This window comes from Panthera onca, chromosome A2, assembly GCF_046562875.1.
Source record: "Panthera onca isolate mPanOnc1 chromosome A2, mPanOnc1 haplotype 2, whole genome shotgun sequence".
Classification (NCBI taxonomy): Eukaryota; Metazoa; Chordata; class Mammalia; order Carnivora; family Felidae; genus Panthera; species Panthera onca.
In genome coordinates this window covers 155,058,923-155,071,576 of record NC_138340.1, presented here as the reverse complement: position 1 = coordinate 155,071,576, position 12,654 = coordinate 155,058,923, and the positions used below count along the sequence as shown (strand labels likewise).

At 40.8% G+C, this 12,654-nt stretch overlaps 2 protein-coding genes across 8 annotated transcripts in view; one reads left to right on the top strand and one right to left on the bottom strand.

Annotated features, from left to right (window-relative positions):
* Window positions 1–12,654, bottom strand: part of NDUFB2 (NADH:ubiquinone oxidoreductase subunit B2) — a 222,834-nt gene that overhangs the window by 26,220 nt on the left and 183,960 nt on the right. The gene's annotated exons all lie outside the window — the stretch shown is intronic.
* Window positions 8,752–12,654, top strand: part of BRAF (B-Raf proto-oncogene, serine/threonine kinase) — a 167,298-nt gene continuing 163,395 nt past the window's right edge. For all 7 annotated transcript variants that reach the window (XM_078438561.2, XM_078438555.2, XM_078438550.2 and 4 more), the window contains exon 1: window positions 8,752–9,093. In XM_078438561.2, the coding sequence (XP_078294687.1) occupies window positions 8,965–9,093 (129 nt within the window). In that variant the 5' untranslated portion in view covers window positions 8,752–8,964. The remainder of the gene's footprint in view (window positions 9,094–12,654) is intronic.

Genomic DNA, 12,654 nt, shown 5'->3' with positions numbered 1-12,654 from the left:
TATTATCATAAGTATGTGCTCTTTGTATACAATGAAAGAAAAATGTTCTCCAACATTTTTTTAAAGATTTTATTTTTGGGGTGCCTGGGTGGCTCAGTCGGTTAAGTGTCTGGCTTCAGCTCAGGTCATGATCTCACAGTCTGTGAGTTCGAGCCCCGTGTCGGGCTCTGTGCTGACAGCTCAGAGCCTGGAGCCTGCTGTGGATTCTGTGTCTCCCTCTCTCTCTGCCCCTCCCCTGCTCATGCTCTGTCTCTCTCTGTCTCAAAAATGAATAAAAAACATTAAAAAAAAAATTTATTTTTAAGTAATCTCCATACCCAAACAGGGCTTGAACCCACAACCCTGAGATCAAAAGCTGCATGCCCCACTGACTGAGACAGCCAGGCATCCCCCTCCAACATTTTTTGAAAAATCTCAAATATACAACAAAGTTGAAATAGTACTACAAACAAATTACCATATATCCTTTATCTAGATTCTAATAAATTGTTACCTTTTCTTTATCTCTATCTCCATTTTTTCCGGAGCCATTTTAGAGTAAGTTGCAGACATAATGGTATTTCACCTTAAACACTTCATCGATCATCTTATGAAAATACAGATATTAACATTAATTCACAATTACTACTTAATATATAGCTCTCCTTTAAGTTTCCCAAGTTGTCCCAAGAATGTGTCTTATAGTTTATTTTCCTATCTAGGGTTCAGTGAAATTTCATGTATTACATTTGGTTGTTAAAGCTCTTTAACTTCTTTAATGTAGAATAGTCTCTTTAACTTCCTGTCCTCGACTTTTTTTTGTTATTCGTAATATTGAATTTTTGAGGAGTTAGGGTTGTTCGTCTTATAATCGTCCACATTCTGGATTTGATAGGTTTCTCATGGTTGTGTTCAGGTTAAACATTTTTTGGACCCAATACTACATAGATGATGTACCACATCGGGACTCATTACGTAATGTTGATTTATCCCCCTATTGGGGATGCTGAGTTTACTAGCATGGCTATTAAACTGCTATTGTAAATGTATACTTCCCCCTTTATAATTAGTGAGAGGTCTGTGTGGTGGCAATAAGAAGCCAAAGGACTGCCCTCGTCCCCAACAGTCTTACCCAAATAAGAATTTCAGCAACTATTAATGGTCCTGACCTGGAGTAATTATCACACTGGCAGTTGCAAAATGGTGATTTTTCTAATTCTATCATGCCCTTGCTCTGGAGTATACCAAAGTGCATCCTGTGCAAGCTCAATTTATACATTGCTGTCCTAGATCTGGAATCAGCCGTTTCTCAAAGGAGCCCTCGTGACTTTTGGGGGAGAATGGTATTTCAAAATCAAGATTCAGGTATCAGGTACCAGGTATACCTCGGCACTCCTTTCAGTGCCCAGAGCTAAGAATACACGAATCTACATGTACGTCTATACTTATACATTTATATATATACATATGCACACATACTATATATAGGTGTATACACATATAAATACTTATGTATACTATATGTACATATAAATGTACATACGGATAAGAATTATATAAGGATTTATAAGTGTACATATATTGTATAATACATACATTACATATTATACATATACTATATAATACAAATATTACACAGCATATGTATTTTCCTAATTCTATCATTTCTTCTCTGTGTAATAACTAGCATACATTCTTCTAAAATTATACATACATACATGTTCATAGACACATTAATTTTGTCTAAGTCCTACATTAATACAGTTATTCCAATTCAAATCCAGTATCACGGGGTTCTTCTTCAACTTCTCCTGTTCATAACATGTTTCTTACTTTTTCCACAGTAAGACTCTTGATTCCCAACATCATCATATATACTCATTTCTCTACCCACAATAAATACAAATTGTTTTGGAATTACAAAACCAATATCACTACCCATAATAAGCCTTCTAAAAAAAGTTAAAGATTTATTCGTAGTTCATTTTGTTCTTTGAACGTAATCCAGTCAGTACTTAAGAAACGTAAATAACAGGAATGTACTGCAGAGATTTGGTCTTAGGCAACTGTCGAGCTGGTTAAACAGTCTAGGTGGGGATGGTGTTTCTGGGTCTGCTGCTGGAACCTAAAATCCTCAGCCAGACAGTCAGGAATAAAAGTCAGAGGTGAAGTGGGAAAAGCAGGAAAAAATGAAATCTATGAGGCTGAGCTGGAAGCTAGGAGGAAAGACTGTAATACAAGTCAGATTGTCACTACCTTGGGCTCTTGTGACAATGCCAGTGATGGGGCTCCTGCGGGAGAAGCCCATCATCACAGAGTTAGACATGCATCCCATACAAATGTAGCACTTGTCATTTCTTCTCTCAGAAGAGAGCCAGCAAAGAACTCTAAGAATTATGCTCACAAATGCATTTCTCACAGCCTTGGTGGAACGAGTTTGCTCTGGACACTCTCAGGGGATATATTTCAGAAGTGGGTGAGCAGGTCTTAAATGATGGAAGAGGATTCTGGGAAATAGTTCCAATTTAGCTAATTTAACACAGTGTAAGTCCACTATAGTCTACAGTCAGAAAGGGACATGCAAAAGCTACTGGAATTAATCACTCTCTCTGTGTGATTATGCTATGAATTTGATATATGATTAGGTTCATTTGGTTAGATTTTACTCTTTTTCATTTATTTACATCCATAAAGTAAAAGTATATTAAAAGATATACTCAGAGAAGTGTCACTCTTACCCTATCCCCTTCACCCTGTTCTTACTCCTCCCTTACCAGGTGCCATTTTCATTATGTATATATACATATATAGTTTCCCCTCACTTCTTGCCAAAAAGGTAGCATACTGTATATAGTCTACTGCACCATGAAATACAAACAAATTTAAAAATAGTTGAACACTTCATGGGCACCTGGGTGGCTCAGTAGGTTAAGTGTCTGACTCTTGATTTCCATTTAGGTCATGATCTCACGGTTTCGTGAGTTCGAGCGCCACATGGGATTTCTGCTGACCGCATGGAACCTGCTTGGAATTCTCCCTCTCTCTCTTCCCCTCCCCTGCTAATGCTTTCTTTCTCTCTCTCAAAATAAATAAATAAACATTAAAAAAAATTTGAATGCTCCAAATTACCAAATTCACAAAGAATAGTGAAAAGAACAGTGTATCTTATTAACACACCAAAGGGTTAGTATAAGCAAGATGTTACAAAATGAAATAATCATATAAATATCCTTTGGCAAATGTTAAAAAATGTTGAAAAATCACTTTTTAGAGTGATGAAGATGTTCTGGAACTGACTGTGATGATGGCTGCCTGACTCTATGGATATATTAAAAATCACTGACTTGTATACTTTATTATCTTTTTTAAATGTTTATTTATTTATTTTGAGAGAGAGAGCATGAGCAGGGGAGGGGCAGAGAGAGAGGGTGAGAGAGATTCCCAAGCAGGCTCTGCACTGATGTGGGGCTTGATCCTACAAACCCTGAGATCGTGATCTGAGCTGGAAGAAGAGTCAGAGGCTTAACTAACTGAGCCACCCACGCATCCCAAATTGTATACTTTAAAGAGGTGAGTTATATGATATATGGATTATATTTCAATAAAGCTGTTATTTTAAAAACTCAAAAAAAGAGAGAAATATAATATCTAATACATTTTTTTAAATTATATTTTGTTTTTTTTATGTTTATTTTTGAGAGAGAGAGAGAGAGAGAGAGAGAGAGACAGAGCACAAGTGGGGGAGGGGCAGAGAGAGAGGGAGACACAGAATTTGAAGCAGGCTCCAGGCTCTGAGCTGTCAGCGCAGAGCCCGATGTGGGGCTTGAACTCACAAACCGTGAGATCATGACCTGAGCCGAAGTCAGATGCTCAACCGACTGAGCCACCTTCTAATACATTTCATCAATCTAAAAGCAAAGTCTTCCTTCAAGAATTAAAAGCCTGAGAAATGTGAGTTCAGTAGAGGAGATGACAACTGTGCTGAAAAGACAGAAATCCTAGACTTGATATGAGTTTTTAAAAAAAACAAGAAACAAAAAACAAAAGTGTTTATTGACTTCCAGTTTCATAGGTACCAGTAATGAGGTGGGGTTGCTTATATGATTTTTGATTGTATTTTTTTTAATATTTAGTTTTCTCTCTTTTTTTTTTAATGTTTATTTATTTTTGAGAGAGAAAGAGAGTGTGAGCGGGGGAGGGCAGAGAGAGAGGGAGACATAGCATCCATAGCAGGCTCCAGGCTCTGAGCCGTCCACACAGAGCCTGGCATGGGGCTCGAACTCATGAACTGTGAGATCATGATCTAAGCCAAAGTCAGATGCTTAACCAACTGAGCCACCCAGGCACCCCTGATTTTTTACTGTATTACCAAAAGCACGGATCCTAGGTTATTGCAATCAGCAGTTCTATTCTTTGTTAGTTGCACGAAATCTGGAAAAGTGTTCAACTGGACCATGTTCTAAGAGGAAAATTGAAAAGAATAGCAGAAAGATGGGAAAATACTTCAAGGAGAGAACTAGAGGAAACAGAAGTCCCTTCAAATACTTGAAAGCACTTGACAGAATAACATATAGACTCATCCTGTGTTCCTCTAGAAGGCAAAACAGACCACAACATAGATGTCATAAAGAGGAGGATTTTAATTCAACTTCAGAAAACAAAGAAGTTCCCCTTGAAGGCACTGTATTAGTGAGGTCCCCGTCACATTTGTATAGAGTCTGGGATTCCACTGTGAAGATTCCAAGTATCTCTCTACAGGAAGGCTGCCCTGAATCAACTCTATGATTCTATCTTCTATCCACACCTAAATAGCTTCTGAGAGTAGCTTTCTACTTTTTATTTTGATGTTTATTTATTTATTTTCAGAGAGAGCATGAGTGGGGGAGGGGCAGAGAGTGAGGGAGAGAAAGAATCCCAAGCAGGTTCCACACTGTCAGTGCAGAGCCCAACACAGGGCTTGATCTCATGATCAAGTGAGATCATGACCAGAGTCAAAATCAAAAGTCAGACACATAATTGACCAAGCCACTCAGGCGCCCCAAGAGAGGAGCTTTCTATTAATACAAGACGTGTTATTCACAATGATGACCTTGATTCATAAAGAAAATATTAAACTGTAATCAGCTATACATCATTGAATCTTGTTGGAGCTGTAGAAGCTTCCTAGAAACTGCTTACTTGTTTTCCAGTAGTTGACTACATTAACATGGATCAGACCCAGCTGGTCAGGTCCAGCTTATGGGTGAGACTACCCAGTGTCTATTAGAATGCAGGATTCAAGATAGAATTTCCAGTTGAAAAGTAACTGGAAGAGAGGGTCAGATATATCAGGAAGGCTTCTTAGTGTCTCAGACACGAACTAGAGCAAAGATCTGAGGAATGCTCCTCACCTGGATGTGTTTTCCAACTTCCTGTGAATACACAAATGCCTTAGGGGAAAAGGGGACTGGGAACAACACCTAAAAGAACTGCATTGACTAAAGGCAAGATAATATTGCTTTGATGCCCATATGACATACCACAGCACAGGAGGGAGGTGTCTTTCTGTTTCTGTCCGGAACACAAACTGGCTTGATTTATTGCAGGCTCCAAGAACACAGTGCCATAGTTTTGGGCAGAGAGTTTCAACACAGCATAGTGTCTATGGCAGTATCCGGATCTGGCCGGGGGAAGTGCCCAAGAGGAGACAGTTAGGCTGTGTCCTACGGCCAAGGACCTGCATTCATTTTTGCATGTAGTGGTAAGAAGCTAGAGAAAGAAGGTAAGGGCTTCTTCATTAGTATACTGAGATATGTCTTGGTGATTCCCAGTAATAAAAGGGGGAGGATTCGAGTATAGAGTCCCCTGGGCAGAAGGTGAAGGTAAGTAACCATTTCTAGAAAAGCTGGCTCAGTATTCTAAATTTTTTTCTCTTAATGTTTATTTATTCTTGAGAGAGAGAGACAGGACATGAGCGGGGGAAGGGCAGAACAAGAGAGGGACACAGAATTTGAAGCAGGCTCCAGGCTCTAAGCTGTCAGCGCAGAGCCCAATGCGGGGCTCGAACCCACAAACCGGGAGATTGTGACCTGCCAAAGTCGGACGCTTAACCCACTGAGCCACCCAGGTGCCCCTATAGCTCATTATTCTAAACACAACTTGTCTGTAAATTAAGATAACTGTAAATTCTTTGACACTTCTTCCACTGAGAGGTACGATCTATATGCCCTTTCCTTGAATTTGGGCTAGACTTAATGACTTACCTATATCCAATAAAATGCAGTAGAAGAAAATAAAATAAAAATAAAATAAAATAAAATAAAATAAAATAAAATAAAATAAAAATTCAACAGAAGTGACACTGGGTGACTCCGGAGGCTAGGTCATAAAATACAATACAGGTTTCACCTTGCTTATAGGAAGCCTAGCATTTGGAGCCCCCAGCCACCTTGTAAGAAGGCTGACTACCCTGAAACAGCCATGCTATGAGGAAGCTCACGCCACATGAGGAAAGTATGTTTGGGTATTCTGGCTGATTGCCCCCAGCTGAGGTACAAGCTTCAATCACCAGGTATATGAGGAAACATGCCTCCAGATTATTCCAGTCCCCACCCATTGAGACACTTCTAGGTATTGAGTCTTCCCACCTGAGGGTCCCAGATATCATGGGGCAGAGGCAAGCCATCTCTGCTGTGCCTTGTCTGAATTACGACTGAGGAGGTAACTTTACATTTTGTTAAGGGCAAAACTATGTTTGATCCTCACAATGATATAGTTAGGCGGGTTGGGTTGGCATTATTACCACCATCATTTTACACATTAAAATAACAATAGGGGTTCGAGTGAGCTTACCTTCTTTGAGATTATATATAGTTAAGATATGGCATGCTGATACTGATCTTTGTACTCTACAAAGTTTATGCTTCCTCTATATTCTCCCATCTGGATCCTGTGGGGCTTTAGAATGGCCTAGGGAAATCAAATAAGATATATCCAGATTTAAAGACAAAGTCAGAAAATGTTGAGTGAATAGAGGCTAACAAGAATCAATATTAAATGGACGAGATCAATCATCCTGTGAAGAAATAACTATGTAAGAGATGATCTACAGGTTGTTGCTGATAAAGAAGGCTATAATTTAAAATAGAACCAATGAAAACAAATCTTAGAACTTTGAATGTTATGAGGAAGTGTTATAATGATATATTTTTTTAAGGGTCTGATTAGAAAATGAAATAGCACTGTTAAAGAATAAAAAATGCTGCAAGTTGTGTTTTTGATAAAACTAAGGGTAAAAAGTGCCATGACTGGCTAATGGTGCAATTTTAGTCTGTTTAGAAGTATGTCCTTAGAGTAAAGAAGGGCACTTCAGACTAGTATAGCTTGATGACATAATCTCTTAGGACAGTCTTCATTTACTCTACTTTTGCCAAGCCACTTTTGATTTAAATTTAGTTCCTAAAGCAGACTTTTCCACTTGGAAAGGAAAGCACAAGGAAGCTAACAAACCTACCACACTCACTTGATAGGCTGCATTTTGCATTTTTCATTGTAAAGAAATGTTAGTATTCTGATTAATCAAGCAGCCTCACACACAACGCCTTACCTTTAGACTAAGGATCAGTTCCTGGGCTCATAGTGACTCTATCGGTATGCAGACATTCAGCTTCACAAGTCAGTAGGACAGCTTTCCATCTCTTTAATCATGGTGAATACTATAAGGAGGTCACTGGTGAATTTCCTCCTCATGGGAAGTAAAGAAATGTAGTTCACTCAATGCTTCTATAACTTGATAGTTTGGTTACTTTGGCGATTAAAACTGTACAGCATCAGTAGGGCCACAGTATCTTCCACTGTGTTTCTCACTCCTATTTCTCCATTCCTTATTTCGCCCCCCCCCCGCCCCCCCCCCCCCGGACATATTCCCTTTCCTTTAAAATAAATGTACTTTTAGTAACGGATTGGGTGTCTTTAATTTCATTCTGTAATTGGGCCTCACAAAGGGAATTTAACTCTTATTTCATGCATACTTTTTACAGATAATGTCTTAGAATATTCTATTCACGAAAGGCACGAAGCATTTAAAATGTTTTCATTGATTTTCTTGAAAATAAAAATCATTTAAGTTTTGATGCTTCAGATGACTGGAATGCTGTGTCTTGTGCAGGCCCTTGCACACGACAAGTTTTCCACTTACATTTGCTGAATGAATCTGCAAAACGAAAAACACACTTAAAGAAAACGTTTTATTCCTCAATAATGGGGAAAAGCTTTTAGACTTCCATTTAGACCTACTTTAGCAGGCCAGATCCTTTAATGAAACGGATACAAAAATCATTCTGATAATTTAGCTGTTCCTAAATATATTTCTATCAAATTCGCTCAGATGTTTCCCCCTTGAGGTTTCAAGTCTTATTTTAACGACAGAGACACTCGCTGTAATGGAAAAAACACAAGCAGTATGGGCTTCCCCATCTTTCTCCCTCTAGGATTTCAACTTCTCGAACACCACCCATGCTCTTCTAGTAAATCCCACATTACGGCACAGGTTTAGCACAGGGAAGAGAACGAAGTAGGAAATCGGAGCCATGGAAACGGCAGAGCGGAGGAAACGTGCACGCGCGAGGGTGGGCACGAAAGGAAAGAACCCTCCCCAGAAGACTGCGCGAGGGCGCTCCTAGGATTACGTCACGCACCCCGGTGACGTCACGGCCGTGACACGCGGGTGACGCGGGTGACGCCGTTGCCGCGGCGACTTCTAGTCGTCTCCGCCCCCTTCCCCCGCCCCCCGCCTAGCATCCTTCCCCCAATCCCCTCAGGCTCGGCTGCGCCGGGGGCCGCGGGCCGGTTCCTGAGGTGGCCCAGGGGCCCTCCCGCCGCCGGCGCCGCCCGGGCCGTCCCTCCCCACCGCCCCCCGCCCTCCGCCTCCGCCTCCCCCCGCCCTCCGCCTCTCTTCCCCCTCCCCGCCCAGCAGCGGTCGCTCGGGCCCCGGCTCTCGGTTATAAGATGGCGGCGCTGAGCGGCGGCGGCGGCGGCGGTGGCGCGGAGCAGGGCCAGGCTCTGTTCAACGGGGACATGGAGCCCGAAGCCGGCGCCGCGGCCTCTTCGGCTGCGGACCCTGCCATTCCCGAGGAGGTGAGTGCCGGCGCACCCTACACCCCTCAGGTCTCTGGGCTCGGCTGGCTGGTGTTTTTGGGGGGAAAGAGGTGACGGTGGGGGCTCTGGTGCCCTGAGCCACCTTCTCCTTTGGGTTCTGCGGGGTGGGAGATGGGCATCCCCGCCGTGTCCCTCTCCGTCATGCGGCTCCTCGCTACGTAAACACACACAGTGGCCCAGGGGGGGTTTCCCTGGCTCGCACCCCAGTCTGGGGGATTCAGGCGGCATTGGCTGAGCGGGAGGCTATCAGTAGGGGGCGAGACTCAGGGTTGGTCCGAGAAGGTCACGGCTGGCTGAAGGTAGCCAGGCTCTCATCTCTTCGATGTTTTCGTTATTTTGGGGTGGGGGGGCGGCGAAGGGGGGCGGCATCCAGGTGGATAGATGTAGGTTAGTAGCCGGGGCCGGGACCCCAGCCTGAGTTACCATTGTAATTACTACACGGTCGGGGGGGGGGGTGGTGGTGGTGGTGATGGGGCGCATCGTTCCCCTCCACTCTCCCTGATGTCTCCCTTTTCAGGCCTCTGCCCTCCCCTCCACTTTTCTACTTGTTTGGGGATTTCTTTTCACCTGTTTTACCCAGCAGATGGTTTTGATTTAATTTTTACTTTTTTCAATCTTAAATCCCACTGTTTCCGCTCTCCTCTCCATCCCGGCGTCAGGGCCCCGGTTCTTATGTTTGCCTGTGCTCTGTCGCTGAGTGGTAACCCTTCCACCCCCCCATCCCATTCCCATCGGCCGCTCCGCTCTTTTGCCGGTTGTCGGACCTGCCAGCCTTGTAGCCTCAGTATCTACTTAAGACCATTTTTGCACTTCTCTTACCCTAGTTCTCTTTAGGCCCTCTGGATCATTCTCCTGCTCCCTAGCATTGTTATCTATTATCTTCATAAATCCGTTTGGACGCTTTGGAGCTCCTTCCCTTCTGAATCCTGAAGCTGTCAGGATTCCATCAGGTTTCACTTGAACTACTGGCACTTTTTGGCTAGTCTTCCATTGTGCGTTCATACCTCTTTATTTTTTCCTACCCGTTTTTAAATAGATTTGATTGATTTCTTTCTGTTGTCCTCCTTTTTGTCCCAGTTTTTTCCTTTCCTTTTTTCCTGCTTGGCTTCTGCTTCTCTCAGCCTGTTTTTTGCATTATTGAGCCTATTATCACCTTGTCAAATTATTTACATTTGGTTTTTAAGGAAAACTTACTCCATTTACTATCTGGTGTTGTATTATATAGAGTAATACACTTTATTATACTTTGCAGATAATGAGATATTAGTATAATAACTGTGCTTTGTAGTTATTGATTAGATTATGTGATTTAATTCTGTTGACTTTGCTCAAAGTTCTCTTTCCTTCCGTACTGTTTACATTTTGTTTCCCAATTCTCATAATGTCTCACTCTTTCTTCTATGTATGCAATGCTTCTTTCCTGCTTCATCATCTTTACTTTGGAAATTCACCCCATATGCTTGCTCTAGTATTAGTTTGTTCACAATTATAATTGTTTCTCAGTCTCCTATACCACCTCCATCTATGCCCATGATGTGTTCTATGCCATCATCTGGTCTAAAGTTCTCGTATGTTTTCTTCTTCATTAAATTGCACCTCTTTCCACTTAATTTTTACTTTGCATTTTTGCTCAGATCAGTTTCCTCTAACATCTGTTCATTTTCACCAACTTCTTGTATTCTAAGGATAGCTCTTTTCCTTCTTCCATTTCCTAGTTTATTCTGATTTCCTTGTCCCCAGTTAACCATTCATTCGGCCTTGTTTCCTGACTTTTGGTTCTTAACTCTCTGAAGCTTCCTCTTGTCTTCCCTGCACCTCCACATTCCTTCTTATTTATAAACAGCTTTGTTCCGTTGACATGGAAATTTATTTTTAGGATACATTGTTTTTAATGGATAAATACTAGGGGTCACATCTGCTGTCTATTTTTTCCATGAATCGGATATGCCTTTGTCTTACCAGGCACAGGTGCCTCCAGGCTCCCTTTACTCTGTAGTGTATGTGTGGTTTTGTTGAATTCTAACTTTGAAGACTATTACAGAATGGAAGAATGGACAAATTATTGGGTATGGGTCATGAAATTGTAATTCTCTGACCATAACATTGTTTATACTGAGAACTTTAAGACTTAGTAGAACAGTTTGCAATGATATAGAGAAGTCTTTTGTTATGTATAATCTCCGCTATCTAATTGGAAAGGGCCGGATTGTTTGAGCTCTACCCTCTGAAGATTCTGATTCTGTACGTGAGAGCTAGCGCCATAAGTTTCTGTATTTGGCACACTTCCTGTGCCGTTCTCATGTGTTAATGATTGAGAATCACTAGGCTAATGAATTTAAGTTTAAGTCGCCAATAATTAGAAAACGTATTGGTATCTCCTAAAACTACAAGGATACTCCTCTAACTCTCGTAACTAAATTTAATTAGTTAGAAGTGTTGTGTGCTGCGTCCTCCACTCAGGTTTTTTTTTTTTTTTTTTTTTTTTTTTTTTTTTTACATTTATTTATTTTTGGGACAGAGAGAGACAGAGCATGAACGGGGGAGGGGCAGAGAGAGAGGGAGACACAGAATCGGAAACAGGCTCCAGGCTCTGAGCCATCAGCCCAGAGCCTGACGCGGGGCTCGAACTCACGGACTGCGAGATCGTGACCTGGCTGAAGTCGGACGCCCAACCGACTGCGCCACCCAGGCGCCCCCTCCACTCAGGTTTTAATGTTTATTGATGAATAGTTTTATCTCTATAATTTCATACAAGAGCTGATATAAAAGGTATTTGAATGGAGAATAAATGATTAAAAGTGAATCTCTTTTGAGTATAGATATCAATGTTATGGATGGCAGAATAAATTCCTCTAAGAAATACTTTAAAATTTGAAGTTGATATTGTTAATTCAGCGAAAACTGAAAGGTACTGTGTGTGGTCTTTTAATTGAACTATCTTCCTTATGTGCACTTAAAGAGGTAGACTTGCCAAGTGCATGGAAAGAAATGAAAAGTTGTGCTTGGTAAAATGACACATTCTAAAGAATTCCCTTGCCTGACATTAAAATAGAGGGTTTTTTTTTTTTTTTTTTAAGTTTCTTAGGGAAATTTCAGCTTTCAGGTGCATTAAAAAATTTCTGACTACAGAGGGAAAACACATTCATTATTGAAAAATTACAAAGCTGTAAGTAAAAAAAAAAAAAAAAAAGAAAGAAAAAAATCTAATTATGTCACTAGGATATAAAAGTATAAACATTTTGGTGTATATCCAGAACTTTTTTAATGCTTGTATGATATAGTATATGTGGTTTTAATATTTTAAACTTAATGTAGCAAAATGTTTTACATTTCATTAGGTAATACTGTGATTTTTTTAAAAAAATAATAATTTTTTTTGGATATTAAAGATTTTTTTTACTACTTGTTATCAAACATCTTGAACACAGAATGTAGATTTTAGTTTTTGATGTATGTTGGGAAGTGAACAAATTTTTTTGTCCTGTATTTGTATTTGTAGACCTCAAAGTAGAATATTCTAGAAATAACAGGATCTTATTA